Source organism: Eremothecium cymbalariae, chromosome 5 (genome assembly GCF_000235365.1).
Source record: "Eremothecium cymbalariae DBVPG#7215 chromosome 5, complete sequence".
In the NCBI taxonomy this organism is placed as follows: domain Eukaryota; kingdom Fungi; phylum Ascomycota; class Saccharomycetes; order Saccharomycetales; family Saccharomycetaceae; genus Eremothecium; species Eremothecium cymbalariae.
The window spans coordinates 1178854-1195338 of record NC_016453.1 but is presented as its reverse complement, the minus strand read 5'-3'; the positions used below and the strand labels follow the sequence as shown (position 1 = coordinate 1195338).

General features: G+C 41.5%; 7 protein-coding genes across 7 annotated transcripts; 2 read left to right on the top strand and 5 right to left on the bottom strand.

Annotated features, from left to right (window-relative positions):
* Nucleotides 1–11: 11 nt before the first annotated feature.
* Nucleotides 12–2408, bottom strand: HSP78 (chaperone ATPase HSP78; the record flags this gene model as incomplete). The annotated part of the gene is made up of 1 exon (XM_003647088.1): nucleotides 12–2408. One exon carries the CDS (start codon nucleotides 2406–2408, stop codon nucleotides 12–14), a length of 2397 nt encoding a protein of 798 aa, XP_003647136.1.
* Nucleotides 2409–3306: 898 nt separating this feature from the next.
* On the bottom strand, nucleotides 3307–4194 carry Ecym_5580 (bZIP transcription factor; the record flags this gene model as incomplete). Its single annotated transcript, XM_003647087.1, has 1 exon — nucleotides 3307–4194. One exon carries the CDS (start codon nucleotides 4192–4194, stop codon nucleotides 3307–3309), a length of 888 nt encoding a protein of 295 aa, XP_003647135.1.
* Nucleotides 4195–5061: 867 nt separating this feature from the next.
* On the bottom strand, nucleotides 5062–5544 carry SWM1 (Swm1p; the record flags this gene model as incomplete). The annotated part of the gene is made up of 1 exon (XM_003647086.1): nucleotides 5062–5544. The coding sequence occupies one exon, from the start codon at nucleotides 5542–5544 to the stop codon at nucleotides 5062–5064; it is 483 nt and encodes a 160-aa protein (XP_003647134.1).
* A 276-nt stretch (nucleotides 5545–5820) lies between these two features.
* Nucleotides 5821–7398, bottom strand: EXG2 (glucan exo-1,3-beta-glucosidase; the record flags this gene model as incomplete). Its single annotated transcript, XM_003647085.1, has 1 exon — nucleotides 5821–7398. One exon carries the CDS (start codon nucleotides 7396–7398, stop codon nucleotides 5821–5823), a length of 1578 nt encoding a protein of 525 aa, XP_003647133.1.
* Nucleotides 7399–8040: 642 nt separating this feature from the next.
* Ecym_5577 (uncharacterized protein) lies at nucleotides 8041–9342 on the bottom strand (the record flags this gene model as incomplete). The annotated part of the gene is made up of 1 exon (XM_003647084.1): nucleotides 8041–9342. The coding sequence occupies one exon, from the start codon at nucleotides 9340–9342 to the stop codon at nucleotides 8041–8043; it is 1302 nt and encodes a 433-aa protein (XP_003647132.1).
* Nucleotides 9343–9571: 229 nt separating this feature from the next.
* DFG16 (Dfg16p) lies at nucleotides 9572–11074 on the top strand (the record flags this gene model as incomplete). Its single annotated transcript, XM_003647083.1, has 1 exon — nucleotides 9572–11074. One exon carries the CDS (start codon nucleotides 9572–9574, stop codon nucleotides 11072–11074), a length of 1503 nt encoding a protein of 500 aa, XP_003647131.1.
* A 436-nt stretch (nucleotides 11075–11510) lies between these two features.
* DNA2 (bifunctional ATP-dependent DNA helicase/ssDNA endodeoxyribonuclease DNA2) lies at nucleotides 11511–16004 on the top strand (the record flags this gene model as incomplete). Its single annotated transcript, XM_003647082.1, has 1 exon — nucleotides 11511–16004. The coding sequence occupies one exon, from the start codon at nucleotides 11511–11513 to the stop codon at nucleotides 16002–16004; it is 4494 nt and encodes a 1497-aa protein (XP_003647130.1).
* Nucleotides 16005–16485: the final 481 nt, after the last annotated feature.

Sequence of the window (16485 nt, the reverse complement as noted above, 5' to 3'; positions counted from 1 at the left end):
TAAAAGATCGCTCATTCATTAACGGTGGTTATCTCAACTTTTTTTTGATCCTCATTTTCTTCGTGATTTGGTTTCACAACCAATTTTTCATTTTCAACAACAACTTCAATAGTCTCTTCATTTCTTAACTGACCCTTCAATAGATACATAGCCATGGGGTTCAAGACTTGCTTATGTATCAACCTGTTGAGTGGTCTTGCGCCATACGCTGGATCATAACCCCGTTCTGTTAGCCATTCCTTTGCATCAGCGGTCAGCTTTAAAGACATTCTTTTGTCCGCTAGTCTTTCTTGGATTTCTTTCAATCTGATATCCACAATGGAACGCAAAACATCCTTTGATAGTCTATTGAAGACCAGAAGATCATCAATACGGTTGATAAATTCTGGAGGATAGGAACGCTTTACAGCATCTAAAACTCTAGTCTTAGTACTATCACTCACTTTGCCATCTGTACCCAATTCTTGGTCGTTTAACAAAATATCTTGTCCAATGTTTGATGTCATCACAATTATCGTGTTGCGGAAGTCGACATGATGGCCTTGGGAATCCGTCAATTTACCTTCATCCAATACTTGTAATAAAACCTTACAAATATCAGGATGAGCCTTCTCGAATTCATCAAATAACACTACAGCATAAGGCTTTCTTCTAACAGCCTCCGTTAACTGGCCTCCACTTTCGCTCATAACATAACCTGGTGGAGCACCGATCAAACGTGATACTGTGTGTTTTTCCTGGAATTCGCTCATATCAAATCGTACAACATAGGATTCGTTATCAAATAGAAATTGGGCCAACGCTTTGGTTAATTCTGTCTTCCCTGTACCAGTGGGTCCCAAAAACATAAAACTTGCAATAGGTCTCTTGTCATTAGTCAAACCAGCTCTTTGGAGTCTAACTGCATCTGAAATAGCACTTATAGCTTCGTTTTGGCCAACAACCCTTTTTCTCAGTGAATCTTCCATGAATAGCAGACGATCTTTATCCCCTTGGAACACAGTTTCCATGGGTATCCCCGTCATTCTTGAAATCACTTTTGAAATATCCTCTGAGGTAACCGCGTCATGTAGCAAGTTATTTTTATTACCCTTTTGTTCATTGTTAGTTATACGTCTTTCCAACTCTGGAATTTTGGCATAACGCAACTCAGAAGCCTTACCATAGTCACCTTCTCTTTGTGAAATTTCCAATTCAATCTTCGCTTTTTCTAATTCTGCCTTCACAGATTTCACAGATTCAATTTCACCCTTTTCAGTTTCCCAAATCTTTGTCAATCGGGACAACTCTTGCCTCTTTGAATTTAATTCTTCTGTCAAAGATTCCTTCTTTGCGGTAGATACTGGATCTGTCTCCTTCTTTAAAGATTCCAGTTCAATTTCAATGGTCATAATAGCACGGTCAATTTCCTGGATAGAATCGGGCTTCGACTCATGTTGTAATCTTAATACAGCACAAGCCTCATCTACGAGATCAATGGCCTTATCAGGCAAAAACCTATCGTTAATATACCTATTGGACAATACAGCCGCGGATACGATTGCGGAATCTGTAATTCTAACACCATGATGGACCTCATACCTCTCCTTTAAACCCCTCAAGATCGAGATTGTATCTGGAACCGAGGGTTCATTTAACACTATAGGCTGGAACCTTCTAGTTAACGCCGGATCCTTTTCAATAATCTTAAACTCATCAAAGGTCGTTGCACTAATACATCTCATACCTTTTGCCAATCTAGGTTTCAAAATATTAGAAGCGTCCATAGATCCATCTGTCTTTCCTAACCCTAAGAGCATGTGTACCTCATCAATAAATACAATTACTTGCCCATTAGCCTTATCTATCTCGTCTAAAACGTTCTTGAGTCGTTCTTCAAACTCTCCCCTGTACTTTGCGCCCGCCACAAGAGACCCTAAGTCCAACACCACCAGTTCCTTATTAGCAAGAGAGCTCGGCACTTCTCCCTTAACAATACGTTGCGCCAGTCCATCAATCAGAGAAGTTTTACCAACGCCTGCACGCCCAATCAGAACAGGATTATTCTTAGTCCTGCGCGATAAAATTTGAATTGCGCGTGAAATCTCCTGGTCACGGCCAATTACAGGGTCCAGCTTCCCCTCCTTCGCCAATCGGGTAAGATTTGTTCCAAATTGCTCGAGCGCGGATTGCGAGGAGTCCTTGTTAGATAAATTCAAATTAAAGTTCTTGTTTGCTACCCAATTATTCATCCCACCGGAGAAGTACCTGGTACCGACAGCAATATTTCCCGAGGATAACCTAACATCAGGGAAGCTATTTGGCACAACAACAGTCCGTATTCCTCCAAGCGTCCTAAGCGGTCCTCTAACTGCAAAAGAAGGGCACGTTCGCTGCAATGAGCGCATAAAAGCCATGTTTCTCAGCATCTTGATAAGTGATTATCAGAACATATAATAAACCAACAACCAAAAAAGGTCAAAAACATGCAGGTGCCAAAAAAAAAACCCACGTTGTTTCCACACCTGTGCGACAACTGCTTGGAAAGGACTATATATATGTCTTGGTTCGCCCTACTTAACTTGTAGCAGTTCTTTCTCGCAAGGAAAACGGGTTGGAAAACGGGTTTTTTGCTCGAGAAACAGGGATTAAGGTCTAGAAGCAGCTGGAAAGAAAATTTCAAGACTCCAGAAAAAAAATAGATCACCTGAATAGAGAGGTGGTGATGATGTAAGGGAGTTGACACTGCAAGTGCGAGCCCATTTAATCATCGTCATCGTATGCAGATTATTAAATTATGTACTATTGTGCAGGACGCATATGGTAGTACTAAGACGGTCATAAAAACAACTAGTAACAATATTTTTACAATATTTCAAGACACATATATAGATAGTGATATAGGTAATGGTGATGGGCGGTGCATGTAAATCGGGGGGAGGGGTCGCGGTAGGGCAACAATAAAACTCATAACAATCGGGCCCATCTTCGTGGGTAGAAAAACATCGAGGTGGGATGGGAGGGGATGTAGCTACAGGAGCTAAGAACGACACACTTTGAATAAAAAAATTACGGTGATTAGATATTATATCGTATAAAATCTGCCAGAGATCTGTGTTCTTGCTCTCTCTCGCTATGCCTTTTGCCTTCTCATGGACGTGCGTCGACAATAAAAATGGTAAACAGCTTCTGCCAAGGATGGGTCTACTACACTCTTCTTCCCCCGCTCCAAGAAAAGAGGTTTTCTTTAGTTAATTTTCTTTTTTATTTTTATTTTAAAAATCTCTTGGCTTAATTCTCCAAAGCCTATGTTGTTCGTTTGCATTGTTAGGTCAATTTCTCCATCTCCGTCAGCCTTATTTTCAATTCTTGGTTTTCTCTTCTCAACAAGAACAACTCCTGTTCCAATTTATCGTACTGTTTCGCTTTAATTTCCAGATCTTTAATGTACTTTTCTCTCCGTTGCCTGAACGCCTTTTGTGCACTTCTGTTCTGTGCAGCACGCTTCGTGTTACGTAAGGGCTTGCCCGACCTGCCGATCAGCTGGCCGTTGGAATTGATGTGTTCACCCTCGTTCAGCTGTATAGCCTGGATGCCCTGCGTCGACGTCGTGGTAGATAACAGTGGGAGCCCAGCACCGCTACCGTTCACAGCAGTGCCCGCCCCGGATGCATCCTGCTGCGGACCACTCGTCAGACCCTGCTGCCCCTGCTGCCCCTGCTGCTGCTGTTGCCCCTGCTGCCCCTGCTGCCCCTGCCCCTGCCCGTGCTGTTTTAACACCGGGATTTGGGGAATCCCCGTATGGTGCTGTGGCGGTGGATGATGGGATAACTGGTACATCAAAGACGGCATACTCATCGAGGGCAGCTGGATCAGCGGGGGCTGCGACCCACTGCTGCTCCCGCTGCTGCCCCCGACCACCCCGCCCGGTGTCGACGCCAAATTCCCCGAACTATTCCCCACCCCGTTCTCCTGCATAACCTGCTGGAACTGCTGCGCCCGTACCGACATGGGCATCCCCGGTATCCCCTGCTGTGTGCCCCCGTTCGTCCCCATCCCCTCTGCACCACCAACCCCGGCCGCCGCCGCCGCAGCAGCAGCAGCAGCAGCCGCCGCCATCTCAGGCACTACAACCCCCGCCGGCGTCAACAACCCCTTCTTCTCAAGCTCCTCCAACGACGCCTTCGCGTCCGAAGATCCACGCCCACTGTCCATTGCTTTAAATTATCGTCGTTCCTCTAAACTAAAAACTCCAAAAAATAACAAAAAATAAAATTAATAATAACAAAAAATTATCTTAAAAGATGAAGGAAAACAAAAAAACGTATTAAAAAAGCCTTGACAATAATAACTTTCTCGGTGAAAACCCTCCAAAATCAAACCGCCGTTCTCTCACCGTCTCTCTGTCTCCCTCTGTCTCTTTTCTCTTTCTCTCTCTCCAAAATATTTCCTCTCCGAGCACTACCAATAATAATAATAAATTATCTTCAGTATTACTACTATCTATTACCAACGCTCTCTCTTTCCCAAAAACCAAAAAAAAAGATCTATCACCGACGGCTCTCTCGCTTCTTAAAAACTCTCTCTTGATACCAAACTTCTCTTTCGCCTTAAAAACTGCCAATGCTTCTCTTTCCCACGCTCTAATGTTTCTCTATTCCTGCACGTATAACCTCTGCTTAAACCTTGTCTTGATTATATACTCCAAAATCAAAAAAAACAAAGCAAAAAAACAGAGCTTTTTCTCCTTATCGTTGGCCTTTTAGCAGGAGGTCTGTATTTTTTCCTCACCCCCCTTGCTAAGAACGAACACAAGGAAAAAATCAGAAAAGTGGTAGGTAATTTGTATTTGGTAATGCGGTTTGACACAACAAGAGCGGCAAAGAAAGGGCCATAGGGCGGAGGATGTGTACGGGGGGTAGGGATGGTGGGGGGCGGGGGCCAGTAGGTCGCTAGTGGGAGGTGGTAAACGCGAGTGTCGGGAAATGTTTAGTTTCAGTGTGTAGATTTGTGTAGCGTCGGCAGCGTTTTTGGGGCGGGCGGGCGTGCGGGGACGGGGAGGGGAGGGTCACGTGACGGCGGCTAATTGGATGGGCGGGAGCCCTGGTTGGGGTGGTGGTGGTGGGCATGAGAGCTTGCCGTGGTTGAGGGCCCGTGGGGTTTGGTGGCGATGTTCATGGCAGCGACTCTGTCGCTGCGGTGGAAGTTGTTGCCTAGCAGGATGCCGTCTTTGTAGAGATCACCGTTGCAGGACATCTTTAGGCCGTGGAACATGGTCCATTGTTCCTCGTCGTCGAAACAGTCCCAGTACTGGTTAACAAGGCCGTGGGGGGCAGAGGTGGTGCCGATGATGTGGGTTGACGTGGGGCCGATGGGGGTAGAGCCGGAGCCTGCGGCAGCGTTTGCTGTGAGGTTGGAACCTGTACCGCTGCTGGCGGCGGCGTTCGACTTTCCCTTCATCTCGATCTCGTCCGGGAGGGGGAAGATTTCTTTTGCCCAGCGGAGGACCATCTGTTGGTCGTTCTGATAGTGGTAGGAGTGTACTTGTGAGTCTGTGTAGCCCATGGGATCTAGGGGATTTGTTGTTGGTGATGTATGTTTGGTGGGGGTTGTTTAGACACAAATAGCTCGGTAGGCAGGAAAAAATATATGCTGCGCAAGAAGGCTGGATGGGGTGGGATGGTCGTAGGTGCGTGCGAGGGCAGGTGTTGGGGGCTGTGGGCGGCTACGGGGGGGGGGGGGTAATAGTGGTACAATTTTAGATGGGTTCATTCTATCTATGTTTATAAATTTTATCTTGTAGTGAGTGTGTGAGTGTGTATGTATATGTATGTGTGCTGCTTAGAACGCTACCAGTGCCGTGACGACGAAAAGCAGAACAGTCACAAATTTGGAGGCGGTTTGCATCAGCAATTTTATAGCGTTGAAGGCTATACCGGTCGGTCCCAGAGCTGCGGAGCTGCTTGCATGGGCGTTGTATTTTATTCTGTTGTTTCTGGAACTTTCAAGAGAGCTGGTTAGGACGGTGCCCATGCTGCCATCGGAGTTGAAATAAGTCAAGTTGTCGAAGGGGTGAGGAAATACGCCATGGGTGACAAGTTTCAAGTAGTCCCATTCCGGCGCGCTTTCAGTTTTCCAGTTCCAGAATATCCAGCCTTTGCTATTCGCTGAGAAGGATGTTAGTTGGGCCTCGATGAATTGGCGGACCTGCATTTTGTACTCCCTATCCCATAACGATATGTCTTTATGGGATTGGCAAGCGCCCAAGATGTATCTATGCTCGCGACTGGAATTGACAGTCTTGTAGTAGGTTCCGTCGTACCTTGCACCGATGCCAAGCCCGTTTAACCAGGTCGCGCAGTCTGTAATTGCTCCGGACCATTCGCCCACGATAGAACCGTGGGCGCTCTGTTCCTTCTCTAGGGCCTCTCCATACTCCATGATGTTCGTCAACCTGGTGAATTGATCGTTCAAAAGCTGGTCGTAGGAGAATACCTCGTAGTGGTGATGGTCAACATATATTGTCAGTTTAGTGTCATTCCAGTAATCGTTCCAAAAACCGACATCTTGGAAGGCTTCTTGTATGACCAATGGTGTTTTCTTTCCTGTGTCTAGGTAGTCATTGATGGTTTCATTATAAAATTCTATGACGTTTTCAATGCCAAGAATATGGCCCATGGGCTCGTTGATAATTTCTACACCAACTATGACATCCTTCCATTTGCCGTCTACGTACTCATCGAAGATATTTCTTAGTATTGCGTGCGTTAGCTCTTTTGTGGTGTTCTTTGCCAACCAACCCAAGTCCTCGTTTAGGAGACGCTGTCCAGAGTTATCGAAACCGTTTTGCGATCCGGGTGCCGTGTGTAAATCTATCCAGGCCTTTAGTCCAGCTTCTTTACACCACCTTAGTGCGTTTTCGAAGTAGTCTAACTGTAGGCCACCAACATAAGGGTCATAAAATGTAATGTTGTTAACATATTGATCAACGGTGCCTTGCTTCTTCCACGCCCAATACCCAATAGGAATCCGAACAAGATTGAACCCGTGTCTCTTTATTTCCTGGATATCATTCCTTGTTATCCAGGTTTTATAATGTTGCAGCAATAACACTCTTGCTCTTTCCTGGCCCAAGACCTGGCACAAGGTATATTCATCAACAATACTGACATTTGATCTCGCACTGCCTTGAGACCAATGAATAGCCGACCAAAAAAGCGAAGGCGATATAAACGGCTCTGTCACTAACCATCCACCAACGGATACACCCTTAATTTTGTCAAACTGCAAATGGCTTGTGCTATTTATCTTTGATTGATGTGTACCGATGCTCGAATTTAAAGTTCTCGCTTCTGTCATTTTGGCGAGAACTGTAATAGCCATGGCTAAAACAATGGCTAGAAAACTTCTGCCCTTCATTTGATAAGTTGATGGTCTGTGTGTATGTTCGTTAGATAAACCTAAGCCTCTTGGAATTTTTGGTCAAATAAACCGTATGTATTTAAATAATTTCTTGGTTCCTATCAGTAAAGCAATAATATAACTTGATGCCCTTGCACTACTTCGCCCAATGAGAATGATTCAGGTTTTCAAGAAAGATTCCTTTTATTGATTTACTGAATATTTTATAACTCCTATTTTTGAGATTATTTTGTGACTGCCGTACTGTGCTCTCGATCACTGACGTTCTCGAGTTAACTGTTACTTGCGGGATGTCACTCTTTTTCGATGGCTCATGTAATCAGAGCAATTTACAAACACAATACGGCGCTACTGACATATATGCATAAATATATTATATGCGGATCGGCATGCAATACTCCACATTCGTCAGCTTGCTCAAGCTCAGAAGCGGTCAGTCAGGTTATGTTTATATATATATACATATATAGATACATAGCAGACATGAAAACTGAAACGTAGGTCTGGTGGTTGTATCGAAAGCAATTAGGGGCCATGTTCAAAATCATTATTTTTTACTACATAAACACATAGAACTTGCTAAATTATACAAGTTGATGATTGAATGAGGGCCCCAGACTAGAATATCGTATATTATTATTACACATTCAAAAACAACTTTAACTCTCGGTTAAACTCTTCAGGGTTATCTAGATACAAGTGATGGCCAGCATTATTCACGATCTTGTATTCGGCTCTGTAGTCAGACTTTTCCTGCAGCTCTTCGACAATGATACACCCTGCCTCTTTACTCATCCAATCGTTGCTGCCATACATCCATAGAGAGTCGCACTTCAATGCTCCAGGAAGCTGACTTAGCAAAGGAACTCTGGCTAAGGCACCGGGAGCTAAAATTTTCATCATGGCATATTCTCCACTACCTTTTGCTTTGAAGTTATTGTAGGCATACTGGTGAAAGTTCATCAATTCATTAGTGTCTTTACAAGCACCGAACCGACGGAAGGACCAATTTGCACAAATTTTAGGACCAAGGGGTCCCAAAAGTCTTAGCAGTGAGAATGGAGATACATTCGTGTTCCAAAGCATTTTAACAAGCCAAGGTATATTTGGAACATGCTCCACAAACCCTTTTTCGTTAGGAATGTGTAACGAACTCGATTGTGGGCTGTTAGAGTCTATTGATAGATCAGTAGTATGTTCAGTAGCATCTTCCTTGAATTCAGACGCTACTTCCGGTCCTAGTTGGCCAGCATGCTGATGTTCAGGTGTATGTTCTGCCGTTAAGTCATAAATCGAAGTTTCGACGCCGACGGGGCTAACTAGAACCAACTTGTCTATCCTTTCTGGATGCCGAAGAGCGTAGAAGCTACTTAAATAGCCCCCTAACGAGTGTCCTACCAAAACAAAGCTGTCTACGTTCCGTTTCTCACGCCAAGCCTCGAGCGAATCAACGAAGAACGCAAGGGCCTCTTCCACTTGTTCCTTAGTAACGACCTTCCCCTTTACGTAATAGTCCCAAAAACCCGACCTTGGGAATCTCGGTCTTGAAGACAAACCATAACCTAGCATATCAATCGCATGCAACCTAACCCCTGGGATCTGACTTAACTCATCAAAATTCCTGATAAACACACCTAATGCCGTACCATAACCGTGAACGAGCACAATATCCTTACAAGTATCCCTAGTCATAGGTAGCTTATTTTCAATACAAAACTCATGCATATAATCACCACCTCCTATATCTACATGTAGCACTTCACATGTTCTCTCAGAGTCACCATCTGGATAAAAGGAAAGCATGCGTAAAACATTATCTTCAGCTTCATGCAAACGGGCAGAACTTTTCCATGTCTTGAAAGATTCCTTATAGCCATAAGATTGAAGCAATTTGTTAATGTCTTCTCCGCTATTCATGCTGATTTGCTCAGTACTACCCATCTTTTCCCTGTTAAACCAAATGAAAAAACACTCTGATACCAGTCAGAACTTTTATCGCTCTTAAATAGTATTTTATTACAAATAAACATTGTAAGTTAAAATATAACACAGAGGCTGAAGTTTCTAATTTTGTCCGAAGTTAAGCGAAAGCGTAGATGATTACTCATTCTAGCTACGAGAAGATTGTAATGGACATACAAGAGGTAAGGCGGTATAGAAAGTTTTAGTTATGGGTAGTATCTATCCCGATTACCCTAGGATAGAAACTGTGATTATCCAGCTAGCTGCAGGCTTTAACTGCAGTGTTCGTATGTTAACTGCGGGAAATATTACTGTGCACTCTGAAAATACGGTTTCATCCTACGTTGGCAATAAACCATCATGGTTTATAAAATGTGGGGATACCACTTCGTATGCTAGGTTGATGGATCTGTTAGGTGAACATTTGGTTGATGCGGTAAGATATACTTTTGAAAAGGATAGCTTTAGAGATAGTTCATTGATGGTTGCTTGTGTATTGTCATCTGTATGTGTTGGGTCCTGGATGTTACTTCTGGTTCTATTATTGCTGCCTGTGAATAATCACAATTCTAGGAAGAGGCTGGTGTTTCTTTATGTGCTGTTCTTTGCTCTTTGGCAGACAATTTTTCTACGGAAGGTTACAACAACTGTTTTTGAGAAGCAGTACAACGGGAATTATCAGAATTCGCATGAGCTACTTTGCATGATATCCAGGTCGTTGTTGCTCAAATATTGTAGGATTGTATGCTCTATATTTGCAAATCTAACGTGGCTTCAGATAGTATACTACATGTTCCATAATTATAAACAGTCTAGTAGTCGATGGATACCTCATTGGCTTGACAACAATAACAAGCGACTTAAATGGATTGGTTTCCCCTTATTTATTCTTCATACCTTTGTGTGGGCGTTTAATCTATTCTACAACGATCCTGAATATAATCCAATAAGCCAGACCTATTCTCGGAAACGTATGGGGCTTTATGTCCCATTTGTTTTTCTGGAAGCTCTTATATGCATTCTATTCTTATTTTCCATCTGCTACTACTTATGTCATGATTTTGGTCATACGCTCACATACCATCGGCAAAATTATGATTCAGACGGGAAGGCATCATTTCTGGTTAGTATGAAGCATATATTAGAGGATTACAAGCAAACGATACCCGCACTTGTGTACAACTTCCTAATATTTCTAACATTAATTGTTACCTTCATGATCAATTCAATTGTGTTTCATAGTGCCCTTTACTGGTTGTTCACAGTTGTAACATTCCTGAGAGTAATGATAACAGTAAATGTTTGGGGACTGATAGGCATTCTTGAAAAACGGGAACGGGTTGTGAGCAAAATGACTGTTCTTGGCAGGAAGATTACCAACCATGACAGGTTCTTTGTTGATCCACATGTGAAAATAGAAGATAATAAGCGAAACTCTGGCACTGAAGAACAGCAACGAAATTTTGGAGCAAACAGTTTAACTGATAATAATGCTTCTGGCTCTGAATCAAACATATTCCACATGTCTTTATTCAAAAGGTTTCGAGACTGGGTAACGAGGTCGAAAACTTCGAAGACTACAAACACCAAGAGTAACACTGAAAACGCAGAAGAAGAAATATTAGAACTTCAGAGTTTAAACGCTAGATCTGGATGTGATAGTAACGAAACAGAATTATTAAGGAACACAATATTTGGTCGACAATCGTAGATTATGAGTTTTGATTGATTTATCATTATCATTTATTATAGACAATAGGGACTATTTGTGCTTCTTTTGGGGGGCCAATAATTTGTAATTATATATTTATGCACTGCAGGGAACAATTAATTGATTAATTTAAACATTATACATAAAACACTCGGCATTTACACCTGTCTGGCCTCCATTAACGGTATATAATTCGTGAAGAAGGGTCGGTTACTGATAAATCTCTATATAGTTCAAGTCCGGGTAATGCATTCGACGTTGGAAATGATATTGAAGTTTGTTGATGTTTAAGGTCGTCCACAGGCAAATCTGGTTATACATTAACCATATACAAATTAAAGATTACAACTACAGGCAGATTTCACTATATCCAATTGGAGTTGAGGCAAGTTTTAGTTCTGAAGTATCACAATTTGGATGATTAAGTAGGGTCGAAATGTCAATGAAAGGGAATAAAAGGATCGCGTCCATTTCTGTTTCCCCTCAGAAGTGTAGATCTACTTGCAATTCATCACCATTGCATAACAATCACGCAGGAAGATTAAATCCCCCGCCAAAGAAACAGAATAAAAAATCAAGTTATAAGTTTGCTCCAATCAATAAGCTAACTGTATCTGATGTAAATGTATTATCTAATGTGAAGGATTCTACATTACGAACTATTTCAATTTCTCAAGTTCGAAACTCCAGCAATGACAAGGAAGATAGAAAAAGGTTCCCTATAAGTGCATCAAAAAATGAACATAATGCAAAGCAGTCTAAAGTTTCTGTATGCACAGAACAAGATAGTAATAATGATGAATTTGGGTACAGTGGTGATGGACCTTCAGAAGAGGTTATCTGGATGTTTTCACCTGTTAAAGAAACTGTATCAAAAGATGTTGGTGACAAGCAGGTTCCTATGTCAGCAAATGGTTCACCAATATTGATCCATGAGTATAGCAGTGATTCAGAGGATGATTTCAGTATTCATAACGATTCTTCAACCCCAATGGTGCCGAATAAATTTAAGACACTTTTAACTTTCCCAAATGTTCAGTCTAACGATAGCTTGCTACCACCAAACTCCTTAAAACGAGATTCGATGAGAAGTGCTACTAGAGGTTTAACTCCAACACCTTTTTCAGAGTCTAAGGAGAAAATGCGAGACATTGACGACATTATAAATGATATAGTTGGTGATTTCGGATTAAAGCCTACACAAATCCCTAGTTCACCCATTAAATCGGAGGTACTTACAAACAAATCTAAAAATAAACAACGAACGCTTCGAACATCATTTTCTCAGACCTTACCAGCAGCGAAGTCTCAAACTAGGAGTCCTATTAGATATTCCTTTGATGTAGTTGATATTGAGAGCTCTGATAATGATGATGATTCTTTGATAGATATCCTAACTCAGAAATTTAGCAAACGAAAAGTCTCGCACAGCCCTACATCATCTCAAATACAAAGATCTTCTGCTGAGCTCCCAATTTCCATATCTTCTCAGCCTCCTATTCAAAAGGGGGATCTTTCCCAATCATCTCAAGATAGTCAATCCATACCACAAGTTCCAAAATGTGATTCCATAGCATCGGATATGAATGATGATTCGCTAATTGACTATTTAGAAGAAAACCACATGGCACAGAAACCACATATATGTAACGTTGCAAAGGCAGTTGTAAAGGTTAAAGAAGATAATAAAAAGGAAAATATTTCAACCTTGAGCGGTTCCTCAGAATCAAATATTACTGATTTACCTAAATGGATGGGACTTGCTAAATGTGGTTATCGACGGAAAGGCTTATCCAGGTTGGTGGTTATTTCCACTAAAGAGTTTAATCTACCAAGCGGTCCAAAACAAAAAGTGCTTACATGCATAAACGATAAAGGCGCTAAATCTAATGTCATTCTTCGTGCACCTTGGGTTCAATTGTCGTTTGAACCTGGTGATGTTATACACATAATTGAAGGTAAAAATTGTAAAAATAAGAGACTTCTTTCTGATGATAAAGATCCCGTGACGAAACTTCATAATGATAATTTAATGATCGTTCATCCAGATTTACTAGTATCCGCTACATCAATGGGAAGTTCTATTGAATGCCTAAGAAAGTCCGTTCTAAATTTCCAGTTTATGGAACCTGGAGTACCTAGTATTCAGATGACTATAGGTTCTATTGTTCATGAATTACTACAGGAGCTACTAGAATATAAATTGAAGCACCCTAAAATTGATGATTCTTTTATAGAATCAACTTTAGATGAAATAATTTCAAAACATAGGCTTTCCATTCTTTTATGTAAGGAAACGGAAGAATTTGTTAAGGAAACGATCCGAGAACTTCATGTTGACAATATGAAACAATTTGTTATGGAATATGTCCAAGTCTCAAACTATCAGTGTCGAATTAATGTCGCAGGTAAAGTTGAACATGAAAAACTCAGCCTTTCTAAAATTATCGATATTGAAGAGAATATTTTATCACCTATGTACGGTATGAAAGGTTACATTGATGCTACAGTAGAAACTCACATTGGTGAAGGCACCAAACTTATAGCGCCTTTAGAGATCAAAACCGGCAAAGCAAAACTAATTTCACATGAAGCACAGGGTACTATATATACCATGTTATTGAATGATCGATATGATGTGCCTATAGAATTCCATTTGATGTATTATTCAAGAACTAATGAATTTATGAAACAGCCAAGATTACTTCAATCGTTAAAACATTTACTTGTTTTGAGAAATCGGTTAGCACAACACTTAAAGCACAATATAAATGAGATTCAATCCTGTAGTGAATTTGAGGAAATGAACATAGAATTGCCACCACTATTGCAACACTCTACCTGTGATAGTTGTTATCATAAAAGGAACTGTATGGTTCTAAACAAAATTTCAGAGGATGGCAGTGCAGAACAGTCTAGTCTACCTGAGGGTGAGTATAACGAATTGACCAGTCATTTGGAAAATGGACTAAGTCTATACCAACAGTTTTACAAAAAATTCAATCGACTACTATGTTTGGAGGAATCTAGTTTAAATAGTATGACTAAGGAAATGTTCTTAATGGATGGTAAAAGTAGAGAATTGTCAAATGGAAGATGTTTGCATGGTTTGGTGCTGGATTCAATTTCTCAGGTTGGCGGTTTGTATTATTGTAAGCTTGTTCGAGATAATGCGGTTGAGATATCGATGTCAATGTTAAATAGTCAGATTGCTCCGGGTGACATGGTTTACATTAGCGATGAAGTAGGCCATTTTTGTTTAAGCACAGGTCATGTTAAAGAAATTTCGAAAGAATACATTACTATTACTTGTCGAAGAAGATTTGACATGGATAATGTTCGTGGGAAGGATTTTAATGCATACAAAAAACAGGTGATAGAAAGTGTTTTAACCCAAAGCGGACCATCTTTAATAGGAGTTAAGAATCCAATGATACGTCCGTTAATTTATAGGATTGACAAAAATGATGTCCACTTTGGGTTGTCCATGGCTAGGTTTAATTTGTTGAATTTATTTCTACCAGCAGTTGATCCAACAGTTCATTACTTGGACGATAAGGGCGAAGAAGTAAGGCTTAAGAGATGGCAAGGAGGTGATACCAAAACAAGAAGACTCTTAGTTGATGGTAAACCGCCACGTTTCAGTAAAAAATCATCGATTTCATATGTTTTAGATGATAACAAATTCAACAGGGATCAGGCAAAAGCCATTGATAAAGTAATGAGGTGCAAAGATTACGCGTTGATCTTAGGCATGCCAGGAACTGGTAAAACAACGGTTGTTGCGGAACTTATTAAAATCTTGACCAAAAATGGGAAATCTGTATTATTAGCATCTTATACACATTCAGCGGTGGATAACATTCTACTGAAACTTTTAGATGCCGAAGTTAGGATGATCAGGTTGGGTCATATTCACAAACTACACCCTAAAGTCAGGCACCTAGTGCCCGATTTTGACAAAACTGAGACACACGATCAGCTTGCTTTCAGTTTGAACGAACCACAGGTAGTTGCAACGACCTGTCTTGGAATAAATGATCCAATGTTGAATTTACGTAATAAAGATTTTGACTATGTCATCCTTGATGAAGCAAGTCAAGTATCTCTACCAATTGCATTAGGTCCGATAAGATTTGGCGAAAAGTTCATTCTTGTAGGAGACCATTACCAATTGCCCCCATTAGTTAAGAATGAGATAGCTAAAGAGAAGGGTTTAGAAGAAACGTTGTTCAAGACGCTATGCCAACGACACCCAGCCAGTGTAACCGAGTTGACCATCCAATATCGCATGAATACGGATATAATGGCATTATCAAACGAATTGATATACAATGGTAAACTCAAATGTGGAAACGATAGCGTTGCGAACCAGACGCTGGCTATCCAAATGGATATCGCTGCCATTAGCAACCCTCCTTGGCTCAGGGACGTCCTCGACCCCCAAAGAAAAGTCGTACTCTTGGACTATGGAGATATACCCGACATGCAAGAAATGGCCGACAAAGACAACATAAGAAATCCGGGTGAGGCAAGACTCGTCAAGTTAATTATTGAAGGACTAATATCGCTTGGAGTATCTACTCTCGACATTGGAGTAATGACTTTATACAGGTCCCAACTCCGCTTACTAAGATCTGAGTTGTTGCCCCACAGCAACAATAACCATCTCGAAATTTTGACTGCTGACCAGTTTCAAGGCCGAGATAAGGAATGCATTATTATATCGATGGTCCGTAGCAACGACAAGCAAAACGCAGGTTTGCTGCTCCGAGAACTTCGCCGTGTAAACGTCGCTATGTCGAGAGCGAAATCAAAACTAATTCTCATTTGCTCCAAAAGGACCATATGCAATGTCAAAGAAATACACGGCTTTCTCCGTTTAGTAGAGCGTAATGGATGGGTATACCCTCTTAGAACTTCCTCATGACCTATAGCCCAAACAACCCTACAACCCACACAAAAAGCCTTACTCTCCGTTGCACATAATCGTTGCCTGTCCTTGGCTAGTACAGAACTCAACCAGAGAAACCGGGCTGCATACATGACATTACTAACCACTCCAAACCAACTACAGCAATCGTTTCGCTTTTCGTTTCCCCGAGCAGTAAATCCACCTTTCCACGCACGGATCTGTTAAAAAGCCCTTTCACCCACACATATACACACGCCCACATACTCTTCCTGAAAGCATCGCTAAGCAAATACTGCACCTACGACAAAAGAAGCATCGAAACCCATATAATATCAGACTTGCCCTATTCATGTTACATTCGGGCATGCTTCGCCAAATCCTGCTCTCTCTTCTCTCCTACTCCTCATTCCCCTCTGCAGGCACACATTGCTGAACAACTCCGTAGTCTCTTACAGTTCAATCCGCTTGAAATGTGCTTTTGCCTCGAACCATATTA